The 12500-nt window shown below is 48.1% G+C and overlaps 1 protein-coding gene across 1 annotated transcript in view; it reads left to right on the top strand.

The window, feature by feature from the left end:
• LOC311226058 (homeobox protein cut-like 1) overlaps positions 1-12500 on the top strand; it is a 153963-nt gene that overhangs the window by 96521 nt on the left and 44942 nt on the right. The window contains exons 9-13 of the mRNA XM_084311437.1: positions 993-1089; positions 3137-3946; positions 8942-9043; positions 9927-10522; positions 11352-11493. Of these exons, the coding sequence (XP_084167563.1) occupies positions 993-1089; positions 3137-3946; positions 8942-9043; positions 9927-10522; positions 11352-11493 (1747 nt within the window). The remainder of the gene's footprint in view (positions 1-992; positions 1090-3136; positions 3947-8941; positions 9044-9926; positions 10523-11351; positions 11494-12500) is intronic.

Here is a 12500-nt window from a genome sequence, read left to right as displayed (position 1 = left end):
CATCTTGACTGGCAACATCACCTCCTGGTTTGGGAATAGCACTGCACAAGACCGAAGCAGACTACAAAGAGTGACACGTTCAGCCGAACGCACAATTGGAGGGGGGCTCCCCACCCTCCAGAACATTTACAACAAGCGTTGCAAGGGCAAGGCTAAGATAATCATTAAAGACTCCAGTCACCCGAACAACTGCCTCTTTGAACTGCTGCGGTCAGGCAAGCGATACCGGAGTCTCAAGGCGAGCACAGAAAGACTCAGAAGAAGCTTCTATCCTCAGGCCATCAGGCTGCTAAACGAACAATGAACACTACACAACAACAACCACCAAACGCACATAGCACACACATCCACACGCACACACTCACTTTAAACAAACACACTGTAGCACCCACTCCACACACTTTATAGCACACACCCACTTTAAACAAACACACTGTAGCACCCACTCCCCACACTTTATATTTATTGATGAAGGATTGCACTACAACTCGTACACCTTACTGTAAATTGTACCTAAATTGTACCTCATCCCATTTCTGCTTTGCACTATATAGTACTGTACATTAGTACACTGCATAGTATTGTATATTATATGGTAACTCAGTTACGTCTATTCTGCATCGAACATTGTACATATGTCTATACCGAACACTGTGACCTCATTTTCTTCTTCTAAATTACATGCTATACTATGTTATTTGATACTATCTTGTCTAGCACAGTCTCTGGAGCGTAACAGTAAGAAGCATTTTGTATGAAAGTATTCTGTACTTCTGTATGACAACTATTAAAGAAACTTAACACAGACACACACACAGACCTAACCTAACGCAAACCTAAACCCTGCAGGTATAAACGTGGAACGTCACTATAAATAAATATTATTTACAAAGATTTATTTTAATCATCACGACGCCACCCTATTTCTGTCTGCCCCCCCTCTCTCCCTCCCTCTCTCTCTCCCTCCCTCTCTCCCTCTCTCTCTCTCCCAGGACTCATCCAAGCCCCTTGAGGTGTTGATGCTGGAGAAGAATCGCAGTCTCCAATCTGAGAGCGCCTCTCTGCGCATCGGCAACACTGAGCTGAGCGGTAAGTCTGTCCCCCAGTGCAGTGCAGTGCAGGAGCGCTAGTAAGGGGGCTGGGGGGGGGGGGGGTAATTAACGATGCCTATAAGGTTTAGTCCAAAGCCTCGCCGTGGCTGTAACTCAGTGCAAAACAGAATAATGGGAGACATTGTCTTTGATCCATGGGGGGTGGTTACTGCGGGGAGAGAGGGTTCTTCTAGGCAGCGTTAGACCGGGGGTTACGGATGGATCACCGCAGGTTAACGGAAGGAAGATGAGGTAATATACAGTAATACATTCCGCGTCTGCCTGCGAAGCGCAGATAGCGGGAGAAGCATCGAGGGGGGAAATATATCACAGATAATATCACGTATTATTCATATGTATATCCACGCGCACACACACACACACACACGGACGTCTCTCTCTTTCTCTGAGAATACTTGATCCCTTTTTGAATGTTTTCGAAGCGAGAATCTCAATTTCACAGGGTCGGTCTCTCTCTCTCTCTCTGTGTGTGCCAGCCCGAGCGGTCGCATGCGTGCCCCGTAACGTGTTTTTCCTGAGCACGCCAATTAAATGTTAGAAATGAAATAATAAATAAAGAAGTAGTAGTGTTGTGTAGCTGTTTGCATTCCGCGGGGAGACGGGAGCGTTTCCATGGTGTGTGTTTATTAGAGAGCTCCGCGGGGACGGACCACGTGAACAACAGCAGAGAGAGTGTGTGCGGGGGGGAAAGGAAAAGGAGGACACTGTCTCCTCCTCCTCCTCCTCCTCCTCCTCCTCCTCCTCCTCCTCCTCCTCCTCCTCCTCCTCCTCCACTGTCTCCTCCAGCGCTCCTCCTCCTCTCCGCTGTTTTATGGGTCTGAAAATGTCACGGCCGATCGCTTTAGGCTTGAATAGTTGAATAGCTATGCATTGATTAACATTCACGGGGAGGGAGTTCACTGTCTAACTCGATCATGTTAAAAATCTCATCCCAACTGGCGGCGATGCGTTAGGATAATATTTCTGCCTGTACCGCTGCGCCGTGCCGTTACCTGCGCCGCGTGCCGCGGGACATGTATGGCCGCCGGTATAGTTTGCCGCCGATGGCTGAAGGGATTGTACCTGTGTGTGTAACGTTCTTTTTATTTATTTATTTATTTTACAATTGGAATTTAAATGACTTTGACTCTGTATGTGAGGGGAAGGTAGTTTAATCTGTCGGCAGGGCTGTGTGCACACGGTCTCTTATTCCTTTGGTGACAACTTTCCTCTCCTGGATACAGTCTCTCTCTCGCTCTCTCTCTCTCTCTCTCTCTCTCTCTCTCTCTCTCTCTCTCTCTCTCTCGCTCTCTCTCTCTCTCTCTCTAGTCACTCTCTCTCGCTCTCTCTCTCTCGCTCTCTCTCTATCTCTCTCTCTCTCTCTCTCTCTCTCTCTCTCTCTCTCTCTAGTCACTCGCCACTCGCTCTCTCTCTCTCTCTCTCTCTCTCTCTCTCTCTCTCTCTCTCTCTCTCTCTCTCTCTCTCTCTCTCTATCTCCTTTCAAATGACTGTTGAATTTTTGTTATTTCTGTTACCCCCCCCGGATGATTTTAATGAAGTGAGGACTGTGGTGGTTATGCAACATATGGGACGCAGTGATGCAATGGCTTAGCAACACACTGCGGCGGCGAGTAAAGGAAGAGGATTCACTTGGTGTGTTGGTTTATCTGTGGACGACGCAGCTCATCACACACATGCCCCCCTCCCCAATGACCCCCCCTCCCCCTCCTGAGAGAGACAGAGCCCCCCCACCCCCTCCTGAGAGAGACAGAGCCCCCCCCCCCCCACCCCCCCAGGCTCAGTCAGCCTGGTTGCCACAATGCTGTTGCTTTTGTTATGTTTTTTCCTTCCAGGCTGTGGCTTACAAGAAAGGTACAAATCACAAATGCATGGGCACTTTTGTCTGGGGGGGTTAGCAAAAAAAAGAATAAGAAAAATGTTAATTAATTTGATAAAGATTAAAGACTTTTGGTAAAAAGTTGGAACCCCCTTTTTTTTTGTTGACCCCCCCCCGTAATGCATGGTGTGTTTGACCTTTCTTGTAGGGTCAGCCGGGCGGAAAGGGACGTCCACGCCCAAGGAGGAGCCCATGCCCAGCGACCCCCCCTCCTCTTCGCCCCCTCCTCCTCCTCTGCCCTCTCTGCCCTCCTCCTCCCAGCGGCCCCTGTCCCGCTCGCACCACGCGGGCCCCCTGGGCAACGAAACGCACCCGTTCACCCCCACGGGCATCGGCCAGGACTTCTACTCGCCCGCCTTCCCCCTGGTGGGCGGCAAGATGGCCCTGACCTCCCTGCTCCAGCGCCAGCTGCTGCAGACCTTCTACTCCAAGGCGCTGCAGGAGTCCTCCGCCATGGCCGGCGGCGCCGCCCTGCTGTTCTCCCCCTTCACGCCCCCCGCCCTGGGCCCCATGCCCGCCTCCACGCCGGGCTCCGCGGCCGTGCCCCTGGCGGCCAGCAGCCCCCAGCCGCCCCCGGCCAGCCCGGACATGGCCACGCTCAACGGGGGCGGCAGCAGCAGCGGCGGCGGCATGGGCGGCATGGCGGGCGCCCCTTCCCCCTCGCCCAGCCACTCGGACGGCCACTCCACCGGCAGCGTGCTGGAGGGCGAGGACATGGACACGGGCGAGATCGCCCGGCAGGTGAAGGAGCAGCTGATCAAGCACAACATCGGCCAGCGGGTGTTCGGCCACTACGTGCTGGGCCTGTCGCAGGGCTCCGTCAGCGAGATCCTGGCGCGGCCCAAGCCCTGGAGCAAGCTGACCATCCGGGGCAAGGAGCCCTTCCACAAGATGAGGCAGTTCCTGGCCGACGAGCAGAACATCCTGGCCCTGCGCAGCATCCAGGGGCGGCAGCGGGGTGAGTCGGAGTGTGTTGATGTGCGTGTTGCAGGGTTTCCGTTAGAAAAAATTGTTGCCGGCCTCAGTGTCCAGTAGATTTCAATCTACCGGTCAAATGAGAGAAATTCCGGTCGGCGTTTATTGAGCTTAAAAACAATTGATAGGCAGGCTATATAAAGAATGACATCCTCAAGGCATGTAGATTTATAATATTTTAACTTAAAACTAGGCTACTTTTGCGTATACAGTCATTATATTCCAAATAAAATAAGTCCCGAGACTCCGTGCTGCTGCTGACTTTAAATCAAATAGGTGTCTGTGGGCAGTCGGCCCGACATTAAACAGCAGTCTGTTATAATCACATTTTTATGAGCTAACGAATTCCGTTATATTGGACATTTGTATTAATTATATCAAGCGAAGAACTGAGAAATTTGGCAGAGAGAGACGGCAACATTATCGTGGGTTTGCGTGATGAATCTCCACCTCCCAACGACTTATTTGCGAGAGTATGTCGCTGCAGAGCCGCAGATTCAGCTGTTTTCAGGCCCTATCTGGGGACCGCTCAGCAGCGCCCCCCACCCAACAGCTGAATTGCCAATGGCTGAATTGGAGTACTGCACTGTGCCGGCCCAGCTGGTGGGTTCTGTGGCTCTGCAGCTGCATGCACTCGCAAATCTAGCAGCAAGCTCCCGCTGACACATTGTTGTCATTATTAGACCTGCTTGGTGAAGCAACGATGAAACAAATGTAATGATTGTTTCGTTCATCGCATAGGCTATTTAATTTTAGCCAATTTTAATACAATTCAATATTAAATAATCAAATTGTGCTTAGAGGGAATTATTTTCACTGGACATTATGACCGGAGAGATTAAATATGTCGGACTTCAACAGATTTTGCCGGTCAAATACCGGTAATTACCGGCTAACGGAAACCCTGGCGTGTTGATGTGTGTGTGCGTGCGTGCGTGCATGTGTGTGTTGATGAGTTTGTGTGTTTGTGTTGATGTGCGTGTGTGCGGATGTGTGTGTTGATGTGTGCGTGTTTGTGTTGATGTGTGTTTGTGCGTCTGTGTTGATGTGTGTGTTGATGTGTGTGTGCGCGCGCTGATGTGTGTGCGCGCGTTGATGTGTGTGTGCGTGTTGATGGGTGTGTGTGTGTGTTATGATGTGTGCGTGTTGATGTGTGTGTGTGAATATAGCCCTGTATATGGCTATTGATCAGCTTGTCAATACAGACTAGCTTTTTATTTTTCTTTCTCTCCTCCCCGACTCCCATTCTGTGCCACACCTGTGTGTTAGCGAGTTCTTAGTCACGCACTCAGGCCCCGAGAGCATTTCCTAGCTATATAGGTGATCAATACAGAAACCTTTCAGGGATCAATAATATCGACCGAGGGTAACTGGGAGGAAGGCAGAGGGACTGTTAACTACGGCTAGATTCGATTAGCCAGGGCCTGCCTTTGTTAACGTGTCAGGGCATTTCTGATTGAAGAAGGTCTCTGTGGTAAATATGGTGAAAAGAACACGGCACACAGTTCAGCAAGTCGCTGCAGTTTGAGTCTAAAGGCTGCAGATACTAACGCTATGTGTGTTAGCTACATACTAACTCATGTAGTTTGAGTCGAAGGCTGCAGATACTACGGCTATGTGTGTTAGCTACATGCTAACTCATGTAGTTTGAGTCTAAGGCTGCAGATACTAGGGCTATGTGTGTTAGCTACATGCTAACTCATTTAGTTTGAGTCGAAGGCTGCAGATACTAGGGCTATGTGTTAGCTACATGCTAACTCATGTAGTTTGAGTCTAAGGCTGCAGATACTAGGGCTATGTGTGTTAGCTACATGCTAACTCATGTAGTTTGAGTCTAAGGCTCCAGATACTAACGCTATGTGTGTTAGCTACATACTAACTCACACAGTTTGAGTCTAAGGCTTCAGATACTAACGCTATGTGTGTTAGCTACATACTAACTCACACAGTTTGAGTCTAAAGGCTGCAGATACTCACGCTATGTGTGTTAGCTACATACTAACTCATGCGGTTTGAGTCTAAGGCTGCGGATACTAGAGCTATGTGTGTTAGCTACATACTAACTCATGCAGTTCGAGTCGAAGGCTGCAGATACTAGGGCTATGTGTGTTAGCTACATGCTAACTCATGCAGTTCGAGTCGAAGGCTGCAGATACTAGGGCTATGTGTGTTAGCTGCATGCTAACTCATGCAGTTTGAGTCTAAGGCCCCGTTTAGACGGAAACGCTAGCAGGTGAATCCGCAAAAATATTTTTTCGGATGTGCCTTTCGTATATAAGGAAACAACGTTTTTACGGGGTGAAACCGCAAAAAAGTGAGACTACCTTCCAGGGTGGAATTCCTAGAAACTATAAACCTTTGCGCTCTCATCTAAACTGTCAAACCGCATAAAACGATGACGAAAGGGTTGTCAAGGCTCTCGTCGCGTGTACTGCTTACATCACAGGCATGCGTCAGTAGCCTAGAAGCGTAAACAAAGCATGTCTGATTCTATCCATGGCGATCACCTGAAGGCTACATTGGCAGTACTTTTAAATACACAAGAATCTGTCCCGCGGCGTGACTGGACCCACTGTCTGTGAGTGACTCTGCTTTGGTCCAATCACATTCCCCACCCACAGTCTGCGAATCAGAGGCAGAGTAGGGTGGGTCTTCACAGCACGTCATGTGACATATGCGCCAATCGTGTGACAGCGGGGCTCAGTCGTCTGGAGTCGTTACAGCCTCGTCTGCACGGAGAATTCCATCCCAAAACGATAGTCTAAACGCAAAATTAAAAGTGAAACCGTAAGACGACTTTTGCGGTTTCTGTTCAGACTCTCTCCGTCTAAACGTAGCCTAAGGCTGCAGATACTAGGGCTATGTGTGTTAGCTACATGCTAACTCACAGAGTTTGAGTCTAATGCTGCAGATACTAGGGCTATGTGTGTTGTTAGCTACATGCTAACTCATGTAGTTTGAGTCGAAGGCTGCAGATACTCACGCTATGTGTGTTGTTAGCTACATGCTAACTCATGCAGTTTGAGTCGAAGGCTGCAGATACTAGGGCTATGTGTGTTAGCTACATGCTAACTCATGTAGTTTGAGTCGAAGGCTGCAGATACTAGGGCTATGTGTGTTAGCTACATGCTAACTCATGCAGTTTGAGTCGAAGGCTGCAGATACTAGGGCTATGTGTGTTAGCTACATGCTAACTCATGCAGTTTGAGTTTAAGGCTGTAGATAGTGATACTAGGGCTATGTCTGTTAGCTACATGCTAACTCATGTAGTTTGAGTCGAAGGCTGCAGATACTAGGGCTATGTGTGTTAGCTACATGCTAACTCATGCAGTTTGAGTCGAAGGCTGCAGATACTAGGGCTATGTGTGTTAGCTACATGCTAACTCATGCAGTTTGAGTTTAAGGCTGCAGATAGTGATACTAGGGCTATGTCTGTTAGCTACATGCTAACTCATGTAGTTTGAGTTTAAGGCTGCAGATAGTGATACTAGGGCTATGTCTGTTAGCTACATGCTAACTCATGCAGTTTGAGTTTAAGGCTGCAGATAGTGATACTAGGGCTATGTGTGTTAGCTACTTAGCTACATACTAATTCATGCGGTTTGAGTCTAAGGCTGCAGATACTAGGGCTATGTGTGTTAGCTACATATTAACTCATGTAGTTTGAGTATAAGGCTGTGGATACTAACGCACACAGTATCGTTACTGCCCCTAACACACTCTTTAACAGACCTAGCGTCGGGGCACGGTAGAGGCTAGTGGTAGAGAAACACACAGAGACCATAACGTAGTGTGTGTTGTGTTGTCTTTAACAGAGGGCTCAGGCCCGCCACAGCTTAGCAGACTGTTTCAGGATGTTCCGAAGCGGAGAGCCCTCTCTGATACGGCTTTGCGCACAGGTCTGCCCCCCCCCCCCCCCCCCCCCATCACACACACAGATCCTAGCACACACTCCGTCGGTGTGGCATGTTTGTGTCGGGGGTGAGTCGCATCTGTGACGCGAGTGCGTGTGTGTGTGTGTCTGTATACGCGTGCGCGCATGGTGTTATTAGTTTGCACACAAGTTGTAAACGTGTCTCCTAAGTTGGAAGGTACTGGGAGATCAAGACGTACAGGAAACCGCTCGCACCGCAGCTCGAGTGACTTGCGTCAAAGGAAAAAGCCAGCGTGTGTATTTAGGGAGTTTTATTGGCAGTTGTTATTCTGCGGGGAGCGTTTACTGTGTGCGCGCCCTGTAAACGGCTGTGTGCGAAGTGTGAGCTGAGCTCCATAGGGGCCCGGGGGGAACAACCATACCCCCCCCTGTCGAGTCGGCACCACAGCGGCGACTGCTGTGCTGCTCTCTCTGTGCTGCCCCCCCCCCCCCCCCCCCCCCCCCTGTACTGCTCTCTCTGTGCTGCCCCCGCCCCCTGTGATGCTCTGTGCCGCGCAGGCATTGGAAGCGTTTCCATCCGTATTTAGTAGGGATGTTCGATATTGGCTTTTTTACCAATATCCGATATACCGATATTGTCCAACTCTTAATTTCCGATACCGATACCGATATATGCAGGGTCCCCCCCCCCCCCCCCCCCCCCAAAAGCGGAATAATTTCAGGTAATTAACATTACATATCTCTTGTCGTGGAATTAACACAACATTATGCATACTTTTCACAATAAATAAAATAAGAGAATTTGTTCTTACTTGCTTGCCTGGGTAAATAAAGGTTAAATAAATGCAAATTATTGTATAAAAAAAAAAAGATAATTTCCAATATTACATTTTAATGCCAATATCGGCTGATAATATCGAACATCCCTAGTATTTAGGCTTCTGTGGTTTTTGCCGGTGTTTCTCTGTTATTCCGCTTAGCGACTCGTAATGTAGTTGATTTCCTTTTTTTAATCGTGGCGAAATGTCTGACCTCCCTCTCTCCATCTCTCCCTCCTCCTCCTCCTCCTCCTCCTCCTCCTCCTCCTCCTCCTCCTCTCTGCAGGTAACATCACGGCCCGCGTGCGCACCCCGGAGGCGGGGTCGGACGAGGCCATCAAGTCCATCCTGGAGCAGGCCAAGCGGGAGCTTCAGGTGCAGAAAGCAGGTGAGTCCGGACTCTCTGTTTGAAGACACATCCGGTCACCTTTCAGCCGTCAAGTGTCACAGCCCAGACAAATTGTTCCCTCTTGACATAGAATAGAAATACTTTATTGAATGAATTAATGAAGTTTATTTCAAGCCATTTAGCATGTAAAAAAAAAAAAACATACAAATTAATCAAAATACAAGTTGGCCGAAAAAGGTTAGGGCTGAAGCTACAAGCTTGTAAATGCCCTAACCCAGTGCATCATCTTATATTTATCGTTGATCTTCGTTATCAACCAAAAAAAAACGAAGAATTATAATAATTTAAAACAGTCTGCAATAAAAAAAAAAATTACAATTTATCTAATAAATTTTAGTCGGCTGTTTTAAGTTATATCTATTTATCCCGAGGGAAATTCGGCACTGCAGATCGCTCACAGTAAACATTTAGGTAGTCAAAAACAAAAGTCACGAATAAGAATAAAGAATAAAAGACGGTCCGGGATATATACATTCTGATATGTATATACATTCTAAAATATACAGCCAAAAATATACAGTAAAATGTACAGTAACGCGTGTAAAGTTGTAAAATGTCGATTTTAAAAGACATGAATTCAATGTTTTATGCTCCCTTTCAAACGAAGCGTTAAAGGGAAAAGAATCCTATAAAACTAGCTATAAACAAAGGGTATTTTTTTTTACCAGGGCGGTTCTACACGTCGTATGTCATATAAGCGTTCTGTTATGTGTACCACGATCTCGGAAAACTCAAAAGAGATGTAAAAAAAAAAAAAAAAAAAAATGCCGGTCGTCGTTTTGGTTGGACTTGTTGTCGGTCAGACGGGGCGTGTTCCTCTGCGCTGCTTCTGACCGCCTGATCTCTCCCTTCCTCCCGGCAGACTTGTCCCACACTCCCTCCCCGTACGGAGGACTGAAAGGCGGTGGAGGAGGATTAGGATTGGGATTGGGATTGGGATTGGGATTGGGAGGAGGAGGAGGCGGGGGCGGCGGCTCCGACGAGGCCATCCGCTCCATCCTGGAGCAGGCTCGCCGAGAGATGGAGGCCCAGCAGGCGTCCCTGGAGCCCATCCTGAAGGCCTCCTCGTCCTGCTCCTCGTCCCCCTCGCCCTTCTCCCTGTCCCAGAGGGACCTCCAGGGCTCCCCGCTGAGCGCGCTCCTGCCCCCCTACAACCCCCTGGCCCTGTCCCTGAAGAAGCCCCCCGGCGGCCTGCTGACCTCGCCCTCCTCGCCCTCTCCCATCCTGGACTTCAGCGTGAAGCGCGAGGGCCGCGGCGCCTGCGGGATGGACTCCCACGGCGGAGGGATGATGGGCAGGATGGGCGGCTCCGATGGCGTGTCCCGCTCCGGGGGCGGCGGCAGCGGGGGGGCGGGTCACTGGCGGGAGCAGTGGTGGAGCAACATGCACCCGGACACCCGCCGGTCACTGCCGTCCCACACCGGGGAGGAGAACCACAGCCAGGACGACTCCAAAGAGGTGAGACGGAGCGCTGGGTGGGACTCTGTGGCAGCCGACTAGCAGTAATACATGTACATTTAATAAGTGTACATACAGAGATAAGCAAAGCAAATGTATTGGTTGTGGTGACAGTGGTCCTCCAGGTCTCAGCGCCACAGAGTAGGACTGACTTCACGTTGGTTGGTGTTAAAGATCCTGATCTTGGTTGTGATGGAAATGTCTCTTGAGCTCCAGATGTTCTTTAGTTGCAGAAAGGCTCCTCTGGCCAGAGGATCATTCTGTGTAAATTGTCAACAATATATCTAAAATATATAGACTGATTGTATTGTCAGCAATATATCTGATATATATATATATATATATATATATGTCTAATTCTAGAGGTGTTGTTGTCAGCAATATATCTGATATATATAGTCTAATTCTAGATATGATGTTGTCAGCAAGATATTATATATATGTCTAATTCTAGATATGATGTTGTCAGCAAGATATTTATATATATATATGTCTAATTCTAGAGGTGCTGTTGTCACCAATATATCTGATATATAGTCTAATTCTAGAGGTGTAATGATCCAAGAATGATTTGATTCCATCTCTTGGGGGTGTTAAGATTTGATGCATGAAATTAATCTCATATCTTTATATCCGGGACAATATGGTACAGTATGTCATCAAGCGTGGCTAATGGTGCTTTATGGCAACTATCGGCATGACGCTGGGGACACCTATTTGACCAATCGGATTGCTTAGTTGAAACTACCACGTGTCATCATTTACATATCTATGCCGGCATCAGCAATCGTCATATTCATATTTTATTGTGTGTGTGTGTGTGTTTCAGGGGATACTGAGTGACGGTCTGTCTCGGCCCAAAGTGTGGGGGAAGCTCAACCAGAGGAGCAGAGACCCCTACCTCCGCATGCAACTGTGGCTCAACGGGGACCAGGGCCAGAACACACCCCCCCAGCACACCCAGAACCAAGGTGGAGAGCACACACACACACACACACACGCACACACACACACCCCCCCCCAGCACACCCAGAACCAAGGTGGAGAGAACACACACGCACACACACACACACACACACACCCCCAGCACACCCAGAACCAAGGTGGAGAGCACACACACACACACACACCCCCAGCACACCCAGAACCAAGGTGGAGAGAACACACACACGCACACACACACACATGAAATGTTTATTTATGTCCACATTAGGGCTGACCCCTATTAGTCGATTAGTCGACTAATCGGTCGAAAGGAGCCGTAGTCGACTGGCCAACCTCTTAGTCGAATATATTAAAAAAAAAAAATATATATATATATATATATATATATATATATATATTTATTATTTATTTATTTATTTTGTATCATTCTTTCCAAAAGAAAAGAGGCCTCTAATGCTAATGGCACACATACCAGAGGCTAACTGCCTACGAAAACAGGCACAGAGGCACTGAAAGAGGATTTCACCCATCTAATGAACACACTAGACTAGACAAATATCAACATGTATCCATCAGTGGACCAATTGCATGCTTTTGCAGAGGACAAGAAGCCTTCAGTCGACTCCTTCAGACATTAAGCACCCCCCACAGCCCAAATGGAATGATACAAAATTTAAATTTAAAATTAAAAAAATTTAAAAATATTGTATACTTTTTTGTAATTTTTTTTCAAAAAAAAATTAGTCGACGAACGGCAAATTTTGGCCAATCATAGTCGACCATCCAAATCCTTAGTCGGGGACAGCCCTAGTCCACATGAACAGAAGTACAAGGAGGCCTCATACAAAGGACATAAACAATGCGAGTGCAGTCAGAAAATGATGAAAGAACAGTCGGGTACAACAAGGTGCATGGACGGCAGAATCATGGGAAACGGTAACAACGTCTCCTCCAAATTGAGCGGCTTCCTATAATTGCTGATACTGAGCAGTACCTGGCTAACTGCTTGGCCTTCCTTTTGGGGAGACCGGCT

Source organism: Notolepis coatsorum (assembly GCF_963971535.1).
Source record: "Notolepis coatsorum genome assembly, chromosome: 1".
In the NCBI taxonomy this organism is placed as follows: domain Eukaryota; kingdom Metazoa; phylum Chordata; class Actinopteri; order Aulopiformes; family Paralepididae; genus Notolepis; species Notolepis coatsorum.
Note: the sequence above shows the minus strand (reverse complement) of the source record. Positions and strands in the feature narration are given on the sequence as shown.